At 47.2% G+C, this 22,813-nt stretch overlaps 2 protein-coding genes across 2 annotated transcripts; both read left to right on the top strand.

Moving 5' to 3' along the window:
• Window positions 1-1,492: 1,492 nt before the first annotated feature.
• LOC144152374 (chitinase-3-like protein 2) lies at window positions 1,493-2,791 on the top strand. The gene has a single exon (XM_077683642.1). The coding sequence runs from the start codon at window positions 1,493-1,495 to the stop codon at window positions 2,789-2,791; it is 1,299 nt and encodes a 432-aa protein (XP_077539768.1).
• Window positions 2,792-9,272: 6,481 nt separating this feature from the next.
• LOC144153202 (uncharacterized) lies at window positions 9,273-21,082 on the top strand. The gene is made up of 5 exons (XM_077684856.1): window positions 9,273-9,687; window positions 13,502-13,737; window positions 19,074-19,158; window positions 20,471-20,576; window positions 21,077-21,082. The coding sequence occupies exons 1-5, from the start codon at window positions 9,422-9,424 to the stop codon at window positions 21,080-21,082; spliced, it is 699 nt and encodes a 232-aa protein (XP_077540982.1). The 5' UTR covers window positions 9,273-9,421.
• Window positions 21,083-22,813: the final 1,731 nt, after the last annotated feature.

The raw sequence follows: 22,813 nt of genomic DNA, 5'->3' as shown, positions 1-22,813 counted from the left end.
ACCGATACAGCAGTTTTTAGGGGGATAATGAGTACTACATGTGTAAATTTTCTGGAAAAGGCTGGAGGCAACATGTCGAGATAATCTCATATGCGACTAATGAATTTATCGATGTTAACATAAAATCAATAGTAAAAAGAGTTTGGAGGCTTCCACAACGCTGAAATTCGTAGCCCAGGAGCAATAATCTGCCCTGGGCTGTGTTTAAAAAAATAGGTTTCGAAAAAACAAGTTTTTTAAAAAGACCATTGCATATTACGGCGCTTGTGCTTGCAACCCGAATCAAACATCATGGGCTGTTAAGGTAGATGAATCAGAGCATTGGAAGATACGCGTTGGTGACTGTGAATGCACGCACAGGACGGGTTTCCAAATCGGCGAGCGCGAAGTGCGAGAACGCCACCGAGGCCGAGGAGATCGCCATAGCCCTGGCGATGTCTGAGGGAGGTTGCGACACAATCCTGAGCGACTCGCAAGAGGCCGTCCGCAACCTGGAAAGAGGTCGAGTGAGCGGCAAGGCGGCTAGAATTATAGAAAGATCGGGAGTTCGAGACGGAAGACGAGTGGAGGGCAGATGGATCCCTGCGCACGCAGGAAACTGCTCACCGTACGCGCCGAACCACAACGAGACGGCCCACAGGGAAGCGCGCGCTATCACTCACCGCGCTCCCAACGTGGGCACTCGTCCCGAGTGGGAGTGGTCGACGGAAACCAAAGACAGAGCCAGGGGCTACGGAGAAACACTGAAGACCCTACGTCTGGCCAGACGAGCGTACCCGCCGCCCCACCGGGAACTGGGCCGCGAGGAGGCGATACATCTAAGAAGACTCCAAACAGCGTCGACAATGTCGCCGGCCTCCTTACACCAAATGTACCCGGACGAGTACCCGAGTGATCAGTGCAGTGTTTGTAAGAAAGGACCGGCCAACCGGTGGCACATCATGTGGGACTGTGCCGCCGACCCAGACGGCGCGCACTTCGAAGAGTATCCGGAGGAACTCCAGAGAGCCATCGAATCTACAAGCAAGACAGACCAGTCATGGGCCATCCAGCAGGTCTTCGCCGCGCTCGAAAGGCACGCGCTCCGTAAAACGGGCTTGTGACGAGTAGGGTCGCAGAAGAAGACGCGACGCCTGGCCACGTCGAGGCGGAGCCGTAACCCGGCTCCTGCCTACTGCAGGGTATGTTTCAATTAAGTCCTTTCCAGTCCAGTCCAATCTCTCGCACGCGCTGGCCTTTCACGCGCTTCGCTGGGTCGTGGAAGAAGAAGAAGAAAAAGATTCGGAGCTCGCCGAGGATTCGTACTACCGGTCAGCGCGCTTCGTCCGTAACAACCAGACCAATGGCTGAACCCACTGTCGCCTACCGGCAGGGTCACTTCGAAGGGCTCGGAACACTGTTCTTACCGGCCGCAGAACCCGCCCGTCCAGTCGCTGTCAGCAGCGGTCGTCACCAAAACTTGTGCCTCGTGGTCTTCTTTGTGCTCGCCGTCATGACTGTGGCATGCGCATGCGCAGCCATTGTGGCGGCCGTGGCTCAACACTTAAAGTCAGCGCTGCCGAGCCCCTTCGGGGACGACGGGGAAGAGGTCGTGGCCATTCCCAACAGGTCAGCACGTGTGGCCTACCAGCGGCTCGCCGAAGATACGCCCCGCAAGCTCATCTTCTGCTTCGTCAACAGCAGCCGGCCTTCTGGGTCGCCACACGCCTTCGACGTCAGCAACGTGTCGGCGTCGCTCTGCGACGCCCTAGTCTTCGTCGCAGTCGGCCTGGACGCCAACCGGTCTGTGATTCGCGTTAGGAACCCCGCCGAAGACAACGAGGTCATCCAGAGGCTATCCAAGATAAAGACCTCGGGCTCCGAGTCTTCCGTCGTGACGTACGCGTGCGTCGGCGGCGAAGAAAGCGACAACGCCGACTTTAAGTGGATGGTTCGGGACAAGAAGCCCCGGCTGACCTTCATACGTAAATCAGCTGAGTGGCTTCATCAGCGGGGATTGGACGGGCTCGCCTTATACTGGAAGTACCCGACAATGTCCTCGAGGACCAACCTGAGCACGCTCGTGAACACGATGCGCATGTACTTCGACAAGGACAAGCTCCGGATGACCGTCGTAGTGCCGTGGAACGTGGTGACGCGTCGGCATGGCTACTACGTCCGGTCGCTATTCGACCGGCTGGACGTGGTTATAGTGGACACGCACCGGACTGTGGATTCGAGCTCCTTCCCAGTGACTACGTGTCAGAGCCCCGTACGGGCCGTGTTCCGGGCCAGACACCACGGGCAGACAGGGCTGGTCTCCGTGCTCGACGCCCTCGCCGAAGCAACCTCAGAGCAAGTCCTTCTCTTGAAAACTCTCTTGAGCGTTTCCCTGGGCGGAGTGTCCTTCACACTCAAGCACCCACGTCTCATAAACAATCGCATAGGTGTTCTGGCTGTGGGGCCGGGAAAGCCGTTCGGCCACACCAACCTGACCGGGATGGCCAGCTACTACGACATAGTGGAGACCCTGCTGGTGAACCGAAGTTGGACGCGGTTCCTGCACGGCTATTCGCGCTGCGTGGTAGCCCACTCCCACGACCAGTGGATCGGGTTCGAAGACCGGGTCAGCCTTCGGGCCAAAAGGCCGATCCTGCGCAGGACATTGGGCCTAGCGGTCTGGGACGTGAACATGGACGACTTCGCGGGCGATTATGGACCGTCGTGGCCACTCTTGCAGGAGGTGCGCGATTTGGTGCAGAGCCTGAACGTCTACAGGACGGTTACGGACACTTTGCCCCTAAGAGTATAGAGAGTTGCCTACCTACCCGTAACTGGGGTCTTTGGATTATTAGTTAATGTCGTGAAAAATAAATCAAATTCCAAGAATAGAGACAATACGAAACGCACGAAAGTTACGGCTCTGAAATTTTTTCTCAGCTCCATTTTCCTCCAGCTTCCCGTTCTAAGCAGTTTGGGCGTTTCGCCTAGACTGTTTACGATGTCATGGTCAAACCTTTGATGACGTAAACGAAGCTGTTGAAAATTTCCCCCGGCTTTCTTGAGGCATGTTTGTTCATGCTTGTAACGTGCTAGTTTGGGCTTGGGTATTTTCCCCTTGTAAAGGCAATGGGATACCCAATGAGCCAGTGAAAGATTAGAGACGCACTGTAGACAAGTTACAAGGGCAGTAATATTTTAAAGATTGTTAAACGGATAGAAGATACAGCATTTAGTGTACAACATTAAGCTGGAAGCTTTCCCTCTGCATCCCTGCGAAAATATATTGACGTTAACTGCATCACAAGGTTGAAAGGGCAATGAAGACACTTTTCTATTGGCGTTAAATGGCCTTGTAAAACCAAGAAAATGAGGACACAACGTTAGAGCCCTTTTACTCGCGCAATTAGTTTCGCCCGTTACTAGTTCAGTTCAAGTTACAGTAACACTTCTGGTTTTTTCATAGTCACTCGTGAAACTTCCCTTCTCGCCGCAAGCAAGGAAGCGGTGCCAAGCCTTCTAGGAGAAATTTTAATATCTACCGACACCAAGTATCGCTGAGTGCGTTGTTTGCCCATTTAAAAGAGCGTGCTGGCGGAGGTCCTTTGCAACAGTACTTTTAACAATCTTCACCAATCGGATTTCAAAATTCATACCACAAGTCGCAGTAGGAGAGAGGGAGAAAAAAATTATTTGAAGCAGGACAATCGCTGAAATTGACTGGGCTGAGCGATTTTTATGATTATGGTTAATGCCTGAGCTCTCACGCTTGCTTCACTTCGCTTCACTTTATTACCGTAGGTTTTGGGGGTATCAAATAACGGGGGGGGGGGTAAGAAACAAAAGTTACAAAGAAGAGGTCTTCAAACGGAAAAGTGCGCAGTGATCTTCTCTGGCAATGTTGATAGACACGTGGTGGCTGCAATGTCACACAAAGGCTCCGCGGCTGTACGATGGAAAAAATCAGGCCTCTTTTATAAATACGGAAATAGCACTAAAATGGCCGGACTTTCAACTGAACGACCCTCCTACTTATCAACTAGATTACACAACCGGCTTTGTTTCTCGCGCATGCACGGTAAAACAAACTGTGTTTAACGCATCCGCATTGCCTCAAGGCACACGCCGTGGAATAATCTTCCCGATAACTTTGTATCTGACACTAACCCAGTTTTGTTCCGCAACAAATTAGTCTTGCATTTCAGGTGAAAATTTTTGGTTCACTGCTTCGTTCTTGTATGTATATGGCATTTATAGTGGTCTGCAAAGATTCTTTTGTAAATCCATTTGCCCACTGATTTTTTGTGCTTTATTTTTGTTTGTTTTGACGTACCTGAACGAACTTTTCGCACTTTTTGCAAGCGCTGTTACGACTTTCCATGTTTATTATGCCACGATCTGTACCAATGCCAGTTGCACATATTGTATACTTTCCTAACCTAACTGCTGTGTGCCATGAACTGCATCTTTTGAGTTGTTCGGTGATGATCCATGCTGCTAATTTATACACATTTAGTTCTTGTTTCTGCGTTACTTATGTTTCTCGCTTACTTTTTGGCATATTTCGCACATTTACGTGTTGTAAATGTCTTTGTTAGCTTCCCTTACTCAATGCCCTAGCCAAGGGTCATAAACCTGGTGCAGCAGGCATGTGGGCTGACGATTCCACACTGATGAGCAGAGTGGGGAAATATGGGCGTCGGTGGGATGATGTAGGGTGCTTGATTGAAGGAGGTACGGAAAAACATGTGTAGCAAACAGAGGCTGGTGACACCGTGATGGCAGGAAAGATTCGCAAAACCAGTTTCGCGTTTAAAAGATGATATGCTGATGCCATTTGAATATGGAGTATGAATGTACATAGCGGTGCTGTTTTGCGGGAATTCTTGTTCATTAAGTAAATTTATACTTGCAGTACCACCAGTCGGCAAGGACCTACTGAAGTCTTGCGTTCAGAGTACCCTCGAAGTGCGGCTATCTAGAAAAATTTGCCGACTCAAGCCTTTTAACAACGCTAGGGGTGGATTAACTGGAATATCTAAAACCACTGGATTACGTGTCAGCATGAAAATGTACTTCGGACAAAAAATACACAATACCAGCACCCTATCAATGTATTCGGGTACTCATTTTTGCACATTGCCATTGACGTCAGGAACCTGCTCCAAATTAAATTGTACGATCACCAAATGTTTTAATTAACACCGAAAGTGTTTCCAGAATGCTACTGTTAGAATTGGTTGCTGTTGTACACGTTACTTTGTTACTATGTTTTGACATGTCCAAAACACAAACCTGTATTCCAATTCTAGTTATCGCTTTTGCGTGGTTACTTGTTATTGTGATTATAATTATACGCCTGCAATAATGCCCTTCGGCAGCGGCTGCTATTTTGAATAAACTTCGGAGAACCCCACAACTTAGCGGGCTTACTCCCACAAATAAACTTATATCCCTAACGGTTTATTACTGTGGAGGAAAAAAAAGAAGAGGAAGCTGAGTTTGTTTACCACAGGGCAGAAGGAAGGTCCATGGGCAAGGCGACACAGGAGCGCCACAGGGTCGGCAGATAAGCGGTGTATACGTGTTCCGCTCGGCCGAGCTTGTGCAATTGTTTCGTCGCGCGTGTCTGCCTCGCGCCGGAATTCAGGCATGCCACGTCCGGGAAACGTTTCCCCTGGGGCCACACAATACAGGCGTCCGCAGCGCGCGCCTGTGTTTCCGCGAAGCGTGCAGCGGACTTTCCACGCATCTCTTGGGCGCTGAAACACGCAAGAGTTTCTTTTTTTCTTTCTTCCTTTCTTTCTTGCTTTCTTTCTTTCTCGCTCTTTATCTCCCTTTGTTATATTTCTTCCTTTTTCGTTTTCTTTATATCTCTGATTTTTCTTTATTCCTTTCTTTCTTTCTTTCTTTCTCTCTTTTTTTCTTTCTTTCTTTCTTTCTTTCTTTCTTTCTTTCTTTCTTTCTTTCTTTCTTCCTTTCTTTCTTTCTTTCTTTCTTTCTTTTGATGCCGTTCCCAACTTTCAATTTCAAGCCCACGCATCCCGGATCCGGAAGAAAAGAATAGACCCTTCCTGCTGCTTATTCGATTCCGTTGGATCTGAGGTGAGTGGGGTTTTCAATGCACCCCAAAAAAACACCTGTTTGGAGATGCTGACAACTATGTGGACTCGGTGGAGAGCTCTTCGGTGACTTTCGTCGTCTGGCGGCCTGCTAGGGGACGGGTAATGAAACTGCGACCGGCGCAATGGCGTCGTCGTAGGAGCGGGGAAAAATTTACTAAACCATACGATGGGATCGGGAAAGAAAAGAAATGTACAGAAATTTTAAATGTGACCTAGTGCAAAAAATTAAGCTCTCGCCTTCAATGCCAATTTTTCAGAAATGCAATGCAATTTTGTCACCTAAAAACGCTTGAGCTACAAAATCGTGAAAGTAATGCGCCGAAACGCTGCCCTCAACCGAGGCCGATCTTTTCGGGAATGGAACAATCGTATTAAAATGGCGCGGAGTTTCTTCTTTGACGGATTCGAAGGAGCTTCGCACGTGTCCGGAGGTGCACTACACAGTCAGCAGCGGTCGAAACGTTAAAATAATATGCGTGCCTGAACGCATGAATTTCGAGAGTGAAGTTATTCGAAGCAAAACAACAACCTTGTCTTGGTTGCTTGCTTACCGGTCTCGATGCCCGTATTTGACTTTAAGGTTGTAAAACCTTCTTGACCCCAATCTGAGGGTTGCAAGAAAAGTTACAACCCTAGGAAATGGCATAGTAATCCATCTGTGGTAAAGGTAGGAACTACTGTCATCTGCGACGGACCAGTTGCACACAAGTTTTTGAGACCAACTCCAGGGCTTCGGGTGAAAACCAAAACAGACACATAAAACATACCCCCCCCCCTCCCCACCCATTCGCTGCTATGGTGCCATATAGCACACTTAATATAACTTACCGCAATTTATTGCCAAGCATGTGGCCAACAATGGTTCAATTTCGGGTCGCGGCGAAGCCTGTGCTCCTGGTTTAGCTCGGGAATTATACAAGCAATTCTTTTTGCAAGTTCAGAAATCCTGGTTTGTATAAATGTAACCGGAGTATCAAACTATAGCTCGCCATACACTGCAAAATTCGATATTTAGTATAAGTGCATCGATACATTATATGACGCGAGTGTTTTGTATGGGTGGACAGGGAATACTAACTTAACAATTATATTGGTCTAATAAATGAAGCGTCATAAAACTCTTTGGAGGACAGTTACAGAGGGCAACGGGAGGAAAGGCCGGGAAGAAAAGAGGACAACTTTTCGAAAAATAACCAGACACCGCGGAGACTGGTGACAAGGAGAGGAAGCCACTGCTGGGTAGAAAAGTTGAGAGAGAGGAAGAGCAAACGCACTTTACAGTCAAACCCGATTATAACGAACCCAGATAGAGCCAATTATGCTATATATCGAACAAAAGCAGATCAATTACGAAAATGCATGCGAAGCATATTCCTTATAACCAAGTTCACATCGGATATATCGAACTCGGCGCGCCTACAATTGCCACCGAAATGCACGGTCTCGGAGCGGCGATTGAGATGCTGATTGGCCACTATTGAAATCTTGAACTTCGCATGGAGCGACGTGGCGCCTGACACCTTCCGCAACTGTTTCCGACGCACGGGATTTCCGAAGTAGCACATCCAGTCAGCGAGTCCGGACCAAGACGGCATCATCGGCGAACTGCGCGAAGAGCTCGCCAACGTTCCAGATGCTGTGCCGAAAGGAGTGTCCTTTGAGAATTTTCTAAGTGTCAACGACGGCTTTGCCGTCACTGTGAGCCCCGCAGGCACAGACAGCGTCACTGATGTCGTGACAGCTGGTGGTGCTGAAAGCACTGAAGAGACTGAAAATGTTACAAGGGACATTCTCAGTCTCTTCGGTGCTTTAAGGAAGGTTAATGAAGCGCTTTTGCCAGTCGATGTGCTCTGCCAATATTACTTGGATACTAAAGGACACGGACTTAAACTGGCGAAAACGACGTCTCAGCCAAAACAATAGTGAAAACAAAAATCACCGCTCTTTTGTGAAATAGGCAGTTAAGGCGGAAAGCAGCTTTAGTGCATGCAATAAATGGATTGTTTTGTGTAAGGTAATGGTATAATTTATGCGTTGTCTTTTGGACGTGGAAACCTCAGGGGGGTCTCGCGTATTGCGAACTCGTAACAAAAAAAATTCGCTATAGACGGGTTCGGCTATATCGAACTAATCGCGGTGCATATTACAGTTCGCTATAACCAAGTTTGACTGTTTTAAACACTATGTTTACGCTGCTGTTGTGACTGGCAGCTTGGGGATGCCACTGACAGTGAAGGTTTTCTCCCAATATAATTTTTTGTTGGCAAGTTGCTAAAACTTTATGCCTTCTACCAGTGCTTAGGAGGGGATGAGGTAGGAGGATTCGTAGGACATTCTTATATGATGCGTGCAGCGGCGTTTCTGTCACCACACAGTGCGATAGTTGGTGCGGGGTAGAGTGATTTGTGGATGGGATGAAGACGACCCGGACAGGGAAGGGTATTGGACTGCATTAAACGCCCCAGACGTTCCTCTTTGTTGGTGGTGTGCACGGGGAGTATCCTGGGGGCGAGGCGGTAGAGTCGCGTAGTCGACACATTGATATTAAGACCTGAATTCATCGACTCTGGTCAGGGAATCAATCACAAGCTTCGTCCTTCGGCGCACAGAACCGGACCTTCTGAAGAAAACCTCCAACGTCCATTTACTCCAACGCGCATTTCAAAGTAATGCGTTTCATTTTTTAACTCCAAAGGCGCCACCCGCAGTTTCTGAAAATTCGCGCACTGGATCGCCAGCCAAGGAGCCGATCGAGTGAAACAAATCACTATGATCTTTTTACCAACAGATTTCCGAAACAGCCTCGCAGCGAGGGCGTGCAAGAGTCCTACTTTTGACCATCCGCATCAAACTCACCCGCCTACTGAGCTCCCGTGTCCACTGTCGTGCGTCAAAGCACGAGTTATTGATGTTACCGACCAACCGCACATACGCTCGGATAAATCTTATCTGACTTCAGTTGCTTTCCCACTCCGCAGATTGCACTGATGCCGCCAACCTCATGCTGCGCACCCGATCCGCATCACTTGCTTGTGACATTAGTACAGAACTCGCCGTCATACATAACCCGGCGTCTTCCACTACCGCCTAAATAAAACACCCACAGTGAAGCTATGCTGTCTCAGTGCAAATGTCTTCTCTTGAATGCCTCTGGATAGTTCGGCAGTACAGAAAACCAAGAGCAAAACACCCGCCCTGGGGCTCACATAAGCCGCGGAAACGAGTCTGGCATAGCAAGCGACCGTTTCAAGGTCGAGGTGTTCGCAGCATCCGTCCGGTCACCGATAGCAGTTTCTTCACGCAACCGGCTTGGCGCCATGCAATCTCCACGGGTTTCACCTCCTCCCAAGGCAAGAAAAAAAGGTGCGCCTTTGCAGGGGTTAAAATTTGCATTTCCTCTCCGGCCCATCGGACACTGCCCGGGCAAGGAGGTCGTCCAGGACCGAGGGTGGGTCGCCCGGCTGGACGGCGCCCCTAATAAAAGGTCCTTGCCTCACGCCCTTGCAAGCCAGTCATTTCGGACTGAGGACCAGGACCATGCGGTGCTTCGCCTTGATATTCGTCGTGGTGCTTCTCTCAGCAGGTGAGTTCTGAACAAATAATTTAAAAGAGGCGGCGCCATTTTTGTTCCGTGGCGAGCTTGAGACTGTAATTTGACACCTGCCATGTCATATCGCGTTCAATTAGGTTTAGGAAAGTATTAGCCATAACGAATGAGGCCTGAAGTATGCAAGGACGTGTCTGGTGGGCTTCATCCTCAAATCTCTGTACCCTGGAAACTCAGGCCTGCAAAAAAATCCCCGTGGTTTCTAGTTAAATTCATAGTTATGACTAGCCCCAGCCTGTTATGTTTGAAAATACTTACCCAGAAGCCGCGTTATTAAGGCTAGAACTTATGACTCTATGCGGAACGGTTCATTCTCTAACAATGAAGGCGTCGAAGCAGCGATATGGGCCTCGTATTTTCCCACTTAGGAGTGAAAAACAGCACATATGTCGGTTTTTAGCATCTGTGGGCAGGGGCCATCAAACAACTCCGGTTTGACATCGCGGTGATTCTCACGAGGGAATAACGTGTCCTCCGAGGGAATGCTATGGCTGCTGTAAAAATATTGCAGTTTCTGACTTTCCACGGACGGCAAAGTTCTCGTTTATAGAACACGAAGTAATTTATGAAGTGGATATGTTAGGCTGTAAAGCTGTTTTGCGTTGACATCCGTCCTGTTCTTTCGAGATCATAACCACATTTTCGACTAAGAAACAAGCTTCAAGAATAGCGAAACTATCTGCTTGATGTTAAACGTCTTGGTGAGAGAGATGGTTCATGATTTTAAATAAAATAAAAGCGGCGCAATAGGATGCAGTACAAAGAATGAGGAAACACGGTCGGATATTCTACTTAGTTACACCTAACCTTTATTTGAAGAAAACAACCTTACTCAAGAAGCTTTTGTTAGGGCGCAAGAGCAGGCGACCGGTAGACAGAAGTATCTTCCACTGCTCAGGGGAGGGTGACGGGTTCAGGGACCTGAACGTCTGAGTTTTGTGGGCAGTCGAATATTATGTGTTTCATACTTTCAGGTTCCTGCCAGAATTTACATTTAGCTGAGTATTGCGCGGGAAAGAGTAAATGCGTACGGACTCCCCGATAGCAGATAGGACCCTCCCGTATCCACTTCACTGTTACCCGCCGCGGTGGCTCAGTGGCTAAGGTGTTGCGCTGCTGAGCACGAGGTCGCGGGTTCGATTCCCGGCCGCGGAGGCCGCTTTTCTGGTGGAGACGAGAAGCAAAAACACCCGTGTGTACGAGATTTCGGAGCACGTTAATGATCCACAGGTGGTCAAAATTAATCCGGAGCCCTCCACTACGGCGCGCCTCATCGCCTGCGCTGCGTCGGCGCGTTAAAAGCCTACAATCAATCAATCAATCAATCAATCAATCAATCAATCAATCAATCAATCAATCAATCAATCAATCAATCAATCAATCAATCAATCAATCAATCAATCAACCTCCACTCTTGCCCAGGAGGAAAGCACTGTCACACGAGCGAACTCGTTTCCCGCTACAATATGTAACGCGATTTTATTATCAGCGTAAACATCGCCGGTTCACTGACGCATCCGTCGCCCCTACGTTTATTTACCAAGGACGCTTCGAGAAGCCTTCGCTCGCGCATTGCCGCACGCCAGCCCACAATGAATCCGCCATTTGCAATAAGAGTGCCCGTGCACTACCATGTAACGCCATCTCACTTCCGGTGTACGTGTTGAAGTGCATGCGGTGTTCGACTGTCATTGATAAATTCGTCGTGCTCCGTTCATTTTTACCCTGTGGCAAGGTTGACTTCTTTAGACTAACCCAAATCTCCGCTCCGAGAGTAACGGAGTTTTCTTCAGATAAAATCAGTTATAATTCAAGTGGGCATCTATGCGTTTTCTAGTTATTTGTTCTGCATTCTTTTCAGCTAGTTTTATTTTACTTCGTATTGGTACTGTGCCTCGCATTGAGAGCCTCGCATTCGCATACAGCGTCATTATGAAGGGACCCGGGGCCAAATTAACAGTATAGTACAGTCAGCAAAATAGGAAGAGTGTTGTAGAATACCAGGCTGCTGTTATAAACGGGAGATCCTTCAAAGTGCCCATTGTGCTTTACAGAAAAACCCCAAAGCAAAGGGTTAAAAGCATTAATACCTAGTTGTTAGGGTGTATTCCTGTTTATATGATGAAATACAAAAAGCGCCGGCGCATTTTGAGTTATTTTGGCCAAATTTCTCAAAATTTAATTCGTCTTTAAATAATTCCGTCTAGAGCAATACTCGCAGCCTAGCCTTAGCCCCTAAACCTGAAATTCATCCCTTTTAAAAACACTGCGTTCACACATTATTCAGCTTTTATTTCCCGAAGATTTACAACAACGTCTTACAAATTGCTCCCTAGATTTACAACGTGCTCCCTAGCTCCGTTTTTACCCGGGGGAAATGTACAGCCCAAGCTGAAATGCTTAACATATTCCAGCAACTTGGCAGTGCAGCCCAAAACTGTACTGATAGCGAGGTCAATCATACGAACTAACGACCACATTTATGATACTCGCGGCTTCTCCGAGCCGCAGCTGTATTTAGGTCGTCTGCCAAGTATTTCAGCTTTGATTGTCCGAGGCTGTACGTCCATGCTTTAAGGACCTTAATTTCGAACCACCAAGGAACCACCAAGTCGTTTTTTGGGTTCCTGAACTGAGAAACCACACCCTTTGTTCTGCTCATTAAGGTTTTTTACCACTCCTGCTACAGTCAAATCTCGATACAACGAACACCACATTAACGAACTTTTCAGATTAACGAGCATTTAAGAAATCCCACGCCGACTGCTTATAGTTTTAAAGTAAAATTATTTCATTACTACGTACTTCAGAATAGCGAACTTTTCAAAATAACGATCGTTTTATTTAGTTCCGTGCCATGTTAACAACGCCTCAGTACTACGAACTCGTATATTCAAGGTCGGGGATTCTTAGATTTCCGTTAAACAATCGCGACAACCGGCGCCGTATGCCAGCAGACGACACGGCAAAATGCAGCGCAGAACAGGACGTCTTGCAACTTGCTCCGCGGAATGCGCGAGCAGATGCGAGAGAGAGAAAAAAATTGGTGATGAGAAGGGAAAAAAATGAAGCATTGGTGGCCCCCTCCGTCCAGAAAGCCGCGGCGGCGCTATTCGCTCCCCACCTCGAGTTTTTCTACGTTCCGTCGCTGCTCGGGTGGCTTGCTGGATCTTCACGGACATCAGTGGAGCTTACCACCGAGCACAATCTCCAGAGCATGAGCGTTCAGGATGAAGAAGGCAGCGAGGACGGCATGAATGACGATGCCTCTGAGGGCGCCGCGGCATCACTCGAGGACTGCGACCAGCCCGTGACGACTGCAGATGTGTACGAAAATCGCACATTTCCGGGGAAAACCGCACGGCCACTGAGCCAGTACACAGAAATGTGGATGAGTTGGAGTCCCTCTTGCTAGGAAGTTTGTGCTGCACACACCAGAAGAAACATTTGCCAAATAAACGTACATTGTTTCATGATCACTTGTGCATTTCTTCTGAAAAATGACTTCAAGGATGCACAGCTCTACAGGTAGGTCGTTCTAGGCATTGAGATATTATTTGTTGTCTTAAATTTTGCGATTTTCACTACAACGACCTTTCAGAATAACGAGCGATTTTCCGCGGTCCCCCGAAGTTCGTTATATCGAGATTTCACTACTACTACTACTACACAATAAAGACTATAGTCAAATTATTCCAATTGGTGCTCTTTCTTTTTGAGAGGAAAATAAGGCTTTGAGGGACAAGCATTTGCTCTGAACACGAAATGATAACGGAGGACTTTTCCGCAGTGCTGCTTGCCGACGCCCAGCGGCGACCGGGAGGTTTCCGCCCGGGTGGTGGAGGCCATCGGCCCGGCGGCCATCGGCCCGGCGGCGGTTTTCCAGGAGGAGGCCGCCCAGGTGGCGGTTACCCGGGTGGCGGCTACCCGGGTGGCGGCCACCGTCCCCACCGTCCTGGAGGAGGAGGAGGCTTCTTCCCGCACGGCCGATAACTGCCGGGTCGCGCTGTTGGGGTCTCGTGTGGCGTAAGTATGCATTCCGTTTCCAGGACGCGGAACCCGCTTGGAGACACAATCCGTGGCGAAAGGATATTAGGCCTAAGCAGCCATACAGTTTCGTACTAATAATACATACCATACTCCGGTACAAGTTAAGAACGGCAACGAAAGTTACCGCTGTGCCTCATCACCACAGCCTGATATTATTCCGCGTGGCGCAAGTAGTGCGCTACTGGGAATGTTTTGAACATGGCACGAGCCGTTTTCGTGATTTTTTGGACTTAATATGCTTATAAACGACTGAGGAGACGACAAACAAGCTACGCGAGAAAAAGCAGACAATATCACGCATTCATAGCATTCTCCTTTCAAAACTCCCGCGCCCGTTGACAAGCGGGTCCGCCACTTTGGCAGAGTGACACAGCAAGTGAGCTATTGCCGTTGTTAACTTGTTCCCGAGTATAGAGGCAAATCTGGCACCAGAGTCGAGGCGAGCCCCGCTTCAGCGAGCGTGTCGTCATGTGTCGGGTAGGCACATTCCACTTGTGCTTAGCATGGCTCGTGAACCGTCTGAAAAGTTGCCTGTGGCTGCAAAAAAGAAACACTTATTTTGTAAAATATCATTTAAAGTGTTTGAATTATTATAAAAATGGAAGTGCGCAAAGATTTATTTGTCAGGGACTAGTCAAAAGTTTTATGCAAGACGAATAAAAAAAATTACCATTTTTTGTTCATTTTGGCTTTAAGAGCAAAAAGATGCCATGTGGCTAGCCAAGTTAAGGAGGCGAGTAACGCTGCTCGCTGCCATGGCGGCGTCCAGGGTAGCGCGCAATCGCAGCGACAGTTTTCCCTCTAGTATATACGAAAAGTCTCTATGCAAGCAGCATCGCCTGCTTCGTGTCGTTTCAGGCTATGTCAGGGAAAGTTATCGCTGCAGAGCAGCCTCCACCGGGTGGGGGCCCTGCCTTCAGAACTTGGCGCTTGAATATTGAAATTAATTCGCTCACTTACGCGTTGCATCGCATTGTTTTGGAGACTAATTTGGCACAAAATTATTCCACGTCCTTTCTTCTTGAAATTACCACGTCGTTATTGCTGAAGGCACTACCTTTGTATGGGTGCGATCGGTGCAAAATTCATTAAGGTGGTTGTACCCTTACAAAAATGAATGTTGCGATCCTATTAAACTTTTGTAGAGTTCTTATAGAGTCTAAAGGAACTCATTAGAAACTCGTGGCAAATTCATGACCTAACGAGTCATCTCTGTAAGATCTCTAAAGAATTTCAAAAAAGACCTCCCTATAAAAACTCACTCTCCCCATCTCTATAAGATCTCTATAGAATTTCAGAAGAGACCTCCCCATAAAAACTCACTCTCCTCATCTCTATATGATCTCTATAGAATTTCAAAAAAGACCTCCCTATAAAAACCCCCTCCCTCCATCTCTATAAGATCTCTATAAATATTCAAAAGAGTCCTCCCCATAAAAACTCACTCACCTCATCTCTATAAGATCTCTATAGAATTTCTAAAGAGTCCTCCCTATAAAAACTCACTCTACTCATATCTACAAAATCTCTATGGAATTTCAAAAAAAGACCTCCCTATATAAACTCAATCTACTCAGGCTCGATAAAGATTCTACACACATTTTACTGAACTCGTTCAATAGCAGTTCTATGGAGTCTACTCTATGAAAGCTGTTTTGAATTTTTGTAGGGTCTTCAATATAGCAACTAACTCAATATAAGTTCACTAGAAATTCTATTGAAGCTTTAACGTGATAACTCAAGAAAGTTTCTGTTGGCTCACTTTGAAGTTTTTCATCCAAGTTTTTTCGATGGAGGCGGTGCACGGAGAATGAAAATGTCCGTTACATATGCAGGTTAAAGGATGCATATACCGCGATCACCAAATTTGGAATCTTAAAAAAATTATATAATTGATTTCAATGGTTCGTGGATGTCACTCCCAGGAATTTTGGCAGCTATATAGAGCGGGGCCGGAGATGGATGTCGAAAAGCAATTTTAATTGCCCCGCCGCTAGAGCCTACGGATTGCCACGGCACTAGCAAAAAAGGCGAAAGATATTAATTCCCTGCTGGTTTTGCACGTACAGGTGATGTCAGATCTGAAATGCACTAAAGTGACTATGCTTGTTGGTTTAACATGATAGGGAAGTGCGCTGTAGTCCCCCATCACATCATATCTAGCTACCCCGTTACGGAATGGGGAGCACTCTCCGTCGCTGTTGTTTTCAGTGGTCTCGTTTCGCCCGGCAGTTTTTGTCACATATATGGCATCGTCAAATCTTGCAAAGTGAGAAAAAATGAACGCTGCATATACAGGCTTTCAAAACCAATTGAAGACAGACAACATGAACAAAAAGTGAACTCTAATGTGTTCCAATTAAAACTTAAATCCGGTAAATAATGCCTAATTACACGAATTTACAAATTATTTTTCGAATTATATTTATATTCGCAATATATTTATATAAACATATTTCGCTGCGGTCACGAAATTATATTTCGAGACCGCAGCGATGGCTCAGACGTACAGCACTCGCATCGTATGCGGGAGGTACTGGGTTCGAATCCTGGTACCGCCGGGCACCCACCGGCTTCTTTAATGGGTACAGGCGTCCCTGGTCGAGTGCGGACCCTTGAGAGGGGAATCCACGCCTGGAAAGCTGCCTTTACCCTATCGAGGGGCCCCTGACCCTTGTCCATCTGGCGGGGCCCCCGGCCATCATGCCGCGTTGCGCCATTGCCGAGGGTGAAAGAGTCTGGCGGCATGTCCTGCCACAGGCGGTTGCGAGTGTAGCGTCCACCGTGGCTGTGGAAGGCGCCATGAGCATTGTGTGCCTTGGTGGCGCCGGGAACCTACCGGTAAAATAGGCACAAGCGACTCCCCGGCCTGGCGCTCGGCCCTTGTGTGGGACTACAACGCTTGGGAAGTTCACCCGGCTTGCACGGGAAATCGCTCCTATGGAAAGGGGCGGCTGCAAAAACGCAGGAACTTCTAACCGCAGCGATGGCTCAGAGGTACAGCACTCGCCTCGTATGCGGGATGTACTGGGTTCGAATCCTGGTACCGCCGGGCACCCACTGGTTTCTTTAAGGGGTACAGGAGTCCCTGGTCGAGTGCGGACCCTTGAAAGGGGAGTCCGCGCCTGGAAATCGCCCCTATGGAAAGGGGCGGCTGCAAAAACGCAGGAACTTTTTTTTTTCGAAGTTTCAATAAGTACTCGATAGAAAAAGTCTTTTGAAACTCAATAAAAAGTTTTATGCATATTCATTTTAAACTCTGTAGGGAACTTTAATAGAAACTTAATAGATCTAGCCTATCAAGTTTCAATAAGTACTCGATAGAAAAAGTCTATTGAACCTCTTCTTCCCATTTCAATAGGAACGCGGTGGCCAAATAACTTTTGAAACTCAATAGACAGAGTCAATAGAAACTTAAAAAGAAATCATTAATTTCTTTTGACAAAACTCAATAAACTTTCAAAACCAAGGCGATAAAAATTTTTGTAAGGGTATAAAGTCTTAGAGATACAGAAGCTAGAACGCGCCACTTTATAGGTATAAACTCTATACAACAAAGAATGCGGCAATTTTAGACCGTTCTGGAAAGCTCCGAGTGAAGAAATAGTTATCTTCCAGGGTTATCATTCAAGGGGAAACTTGGCTCTATTGGAATTGTGTTTATGAAGTGATTATATAACTTTCCTGAAAGGTCTGCCCTCCATGCAAAACCTTCAGTTATTTCTGGCTCCAGGGGATGATATTTATTGGCGCTGACGATGCTGACGCGGAAACAGTCATGTACGTACGTACGTAAAGGCGTGAAGAAAGAATCCGTCTTGTAACCAGGTGTACAGAATATTCTGTGATAAAGTCGCTTCATCTTACCATATTTGTACACAATATTCTATGATCAAGTCGCTTCATGTTACCATATTTGTACACAATATTCTATGATCAAGTCGCTTCAGCTTACCATATGTGTACACAATATTCTATGATCAAGTCGCTTCATCTTACCATATGTGTACACAATATTCTATGATCAAGTCGCTTCAGCTTACCATATGTGTACACAATATTATATGATAAAGTCGCTTCATCTTACCATATGTGTACACAATATTCTATGATAAAATCGCTTCATCTTACCATATACAGTATTAGAAATGAATTAATTTCGGGACGCGCGTGCTGGCGCCACGAAGTTCCTACACGGGACCTATTTGCCTCTCCTACCACCAGCCGAGGAAGCGAAAAACCAAGAACTAAGGACTTCCAAGGTCCTCCTCCGCTTTTCACGAGATCGGTATTCTCATTTCTTGGCGTGGAGGCTGTATTGCGGACGGAGGAAAAAAAAAAAGAAGAAAAGCATACCGTTCGTGACCAGCAGATCTCAGTCAACACCTAAGAAGTCCGGTGCTTTAAATATACCTTTAGCTCTCCACTACGACTCACCGCATAGCCCAGGGGCACTGAAGCCAACATCTGAATCGCGTTTCTAAAGGTTGAGGCGTACTACGTCGTAGTGGTGGACGGCGAACCGAGAACAAACAGGGCTAGGATTATGTTTTGTTCGGTACCCACCCCCTTTCTTTCATCTTGTTTATGCGAATAGTCACGGGCATGCAGCAAGGTCCGCCCGGGCTTTTGGCTACTGCTCGAGCCCCTATGGTCACGTGAGGACATAGGAGGAGAAAAGGGCGCCATCTGTAAGCGCTTCGGCGCGTCGGCTGGCTATTGAGCGCAGTGGCACTGTTAGACGGGACTGTGCGAAACGGGGCACTACGATTTCCCCCCGAAATCAGAGGACCGGGTTCAGAACAGACGAGCCAGGCTAACGCTAGACGTGGAGGAGAGGGGAGGGCGCGTCTGCCGGCTTTAGTGCGCAGACAGCGCGGTAATGCAGAATCAGGAGTTAGGCCAGAAAAAAAAAAAGGGGGGGGGGGGGAGGGGGGGCTGACAAGCGCTCTTTGTAGTGGGAGGGTGGGGGGAGGGCGGAGAAGGGTAAGGGGCAGTTGTATACGACCTTTCTTGCATGCGGGCGCAGGAGCGAGCAGGCAGTCTTGGATAGGTTCTGTTCTGATAGTAGTCCATCACCACCCACACCACATTCAAATATGCGAACGAAACACCTCTTCATTAATACGCCCATCAGCTAAAGTCGCGGTAATACCAGTATAACTTGGCGAGTGGAGCGATTCTTTTGGACTCATAATTATACTATAGATCTTCTCTTGAGTGGTAGCATTATTGGGGCGCGACGGAAAGGCTGAATGGGTCACCTTGAACAGTGTTTCACACGAATGCTTTTGTGTTCTTACATCTTTCAGAGCCCAAGCTACCACCCTGGACAACGCTGTGTTCAGAGACTTTCCAACTTCCGCGAACCTCCGCATCGGCCAACGATCTCTCGATGTACGTGCAACTACACCACAAGTTCCTGACTCTTATTACAGGCAACCCTTGGCATTGAACAAAACATTTGAGGAACGAACCTCACACCACTGCTGTGAATTTTCACGTCAAGTGAAGTTATTGCTGATTTTGATTGATTGATTGATTGATGAAAATTATTCCTTTGCTTCGGATTTTAATCTAGTTGCGGCCCGGTACCTCCATTTGTATATGGATATTTATGGGTACGTATGGACTAAACTGACTTAACTAACTTAAATTGAGGACGACTGAGTGGGCAATGGAACGAAAGATGATAGGTGTAACATTAAGGGACAAGAGCAGAGCGGAGTGGGTCAGGGAACAAACGCGTGTTAAGGGCATATTAGTAGAAGAAAAAATGGGCGTGGGCAGGGCATGTATTGCGAAGGCAAGATAACCGTTGGTCATTAAGGGTAACAGAGTCGATCCCAAGAGGAGACAAGCGGGGAAGGGGGCGGCAGAAAGTCAGATGGGCAGATGAGACCAAGAAGGTTGTGGGAATAAGTTGGTCGCAGTTAGCCCAGGACAGGGATAATTGGAGATGTGTGGGAGAGGCTTTTGCCCTGCAGTGGGCGTAGATAGGCTAATAAGGATGATGACGACGACGATGACGACGACGACGATGATGATGATGACGGACTAAACTTAAGTGGGACACACATCACCCTTTCAGGGAACGCTGAAAATCCAAAACAGACAGGCAACGGGCCAAACTGAGCATACATAACCTTGAGAACATTCGCCGTACCCTCTGGGGTGCATGTAGCATGGTGATGGTAAACAGCGATTGTGTTGAAGTGGGGCCAAGCAAAGCCGGTTTTAATCCATAACTGCGACCTTTCATTGAATTAAAGGGGATATCTTAGGTATGATGCCCCACTGTTCCGCCAAAAGCGCTGCCCCAAAGAATCGATACATTTGGAATGACCTAAGCCAATTATGCGTTGCTCACAATCCCTCCTAATCTTTCGTTATTCATCGAAGGCAAATTATCGACTGTCTGCGGGTGGTGCTTAACGAAGAGCAATTAAAGTGGCGTATTCCTGCCCACTTGTTATGGGCTACGAGTTGTCGACCGCACGTGCAAATCATAATCAGACGTATACTTCGACATCAGTTCATTGGAAGCCGTACACGTCATCGTCCTTCGAAACTTACTCCGTTTGCGAGGCATGTGCGTAACTCGTCGAAGGGCTATGTCAGTAAAACAGCGATAACTGTCTAAACATTTTTCAAACATTGTTTCTGGCTGCCAATAACTGTTTTTATCTCTTTTTTCACCTTCTCGCAGGCGCCGTACACAAAACGTCGGAGGAAGACAGCGTTCATTCGACCAAATAAAGCCATTTCGACCAGTTCCTTCGTGGAATAAAAGAATTGCGCAGAAATGGCAGTGTGTGCGAAATGTCCTTTTTTTAAATTTATCATAGGCTCCTACGGCTTGACATTGGGCTAGTTGGGTACGCATTATTCACACTAAAAACAGCGCAGGGACGAGGACGGAAGAAGGGACAAACTAGAGCGCGCTAGTTTGTCACTTCTTCCGTCCTCGTCCCTGCGCTCTTTTTAGTGTGCATAGGCTCCTACTTATTTCGCGGTTTTCCCTTTGTGGCGTTATTCAACTCTCTCCAGACTCTCTAGATTACTCGCTCCTTGTCTTTCGACATGTTTGCTTTCTCTTTCTTCCTTCATATAGACGTACTCAATATAAATCGTACTTTTTTAGTATGAATCACGCTGAAGTTTGTTCTGAAAATAGAGAACAATGAAACAGCAAGCATTGAAACAGTAAAAGCTTTTATTTGAGCAAAAGTACTCTAGGTCAAGATGGAGAAGGGGTTGTCGAAGGTGAGGTTGTTTGGAGCCTGAGACATCTTGCGGTCCGTTGTTGCCCCAGAAGTGACCCTGGTGAGTCTCTAGCAGAGGAGAGATAAGTGTCAGAGCCCTCCTGCAACCCTCCTCCGATAGTGGTGTTTTCCGTTCCCAGCACGCGATCCCCGGCTCGCACTCCTTTTTTGCACATCGCGGTTTTCTGTGCCTCACAACGCGCGAGCTTGAAACAGATATCTAACACTTTCGCTTTAAAAGCAACCACAAACCTGCAGTCCGAACGGCAGCACCATAATACATTGTATTATTCTGTGCATCGGCTACGAGCTCCGTAAAAGTACTCTCTATTTTTACACAGAGAGTAACTTCCAAAATGTAAGGGGAAAAAAAAGAGCAACCCATTCTTTTACAGGATCAGCGAGTCCGAACTCACAAAAGCATATAAAGCCCAGCCATTTTTTGGGTGGGGTGCGTTGCGTGTGGAGACAAAAAATCAAGCTGTGAACGAGGGAGACAATAAATTTCGGCGCAAATTGTGGCAGAAAAACCGTAGTCCGTGCACGCATGAACGCAGAAAAGTTTGCAGTTGGGCGCCGCGTTTCAACTAGGGTATGGCGTCATCGTATAAAATGTGGCGACGCGAAAAATTCGTTTAGGTTGCAGCCGTGGTTGCTGCATTAGCGGTTCGCCCGTTTCTCTCGTGCAGTGACGTCACAAACGTCTTGCTAAACGAATAACCCGTGCTTACGGTACGACGGGAGCCCAGTAATGAAAAAAAAAATGGTCGCGTACCTGCTTGCTTCGCTGCAAATGAATCCGAAAGACGATGGTCTTCTACCGGCCCTCCCACATTCCTCTCGTAATTGCCTTCCCCATAAATTACGCTGTTTCCTCCTCTCTCGCTCAGCTCATGATGACAGCAACAAAAATCTGTCCAATTAAATTTTTCTGCGTTCGCACTGTTCGTGTACTATCTGCTGGGACGACGAGCGTCTTTTTCTTCATTTCTTCCTATTCTTCTTGGAACAGAAAATTTTAATCTTCGAATATTGAAATAAAGTTTATTCCTCCTCCTCCTCCTCCTCCTCCTCCTCCTCCTCCTCCTCCTCCTCCTCCTCCTCCTCTTCCTCCTCCTCCTCCTCCTCGAATTTATCTCGCAAGTCTTAAGCACGATTTTTAAAGTCGTTGTTTTTTATTGGTTCTCGTGAAAACAAACCCAACGTGTATCCCATATGTCGAAACGCGGGTACTCTCGGTTCTGTACGTACATTTCGCCTCAAATATATGCCTGAGGTTTTCTTTGGCTGATTAATTTAACCATGTATGAGCCATGCCAGCAGTTTCAGTAGTTCGGAACAGTCCTGTCTGTATATAGTACTTCGTATTCAAGCTATCTTTCACTTTGTCCTGGCGGCTGAATCTAGTGACGGGCGGACGGTCGGAGGGACAGGCAGCCAGCCAGCCAGCCAGCCAGACAGAGACAGGAATACATACGTACATGCATACATACATACATACACACACATATATATATATACCTACATAGATAGATACATACATACATACATACATACATACATACATACATAGATACATACATACATACATACATACATACATACATACATACATACATACATACATACATACATACATACATACATACATACATGCAAAGCATGCTTTCCGCACTGGGCGAACAGAGTAGAACCGTGGGCCTGAAAATGAATATGCAGAAAACTAAAGTAATGATCAATAACCTCGGGACAGTACAGCGGTTTGAGATAGGTGGCGAGGCAGTGGA

This window comes from Haemaphysalis longicornis, unplaced genomic scaffold (genome assembly GCF_048455015.1).
Source record: "Haemaphysalis longicornis isolate Haplotype H1 unplaced genomic scaffold, Haemaphysalis longicornis Haplotype H1 scaffold_9, whole genome shotgun sequence".
NCBI lineage: Eukaryota > Metazoa > Arthropoda > Arachnida > Ixodida > Ixodidae > Haemaphysalis > Haemaphysalis longicornis.
Note: the sequence above shows the minus strand (reverse complement) of the source record. Positions and strands in the feature narration are given on the sequence as shown.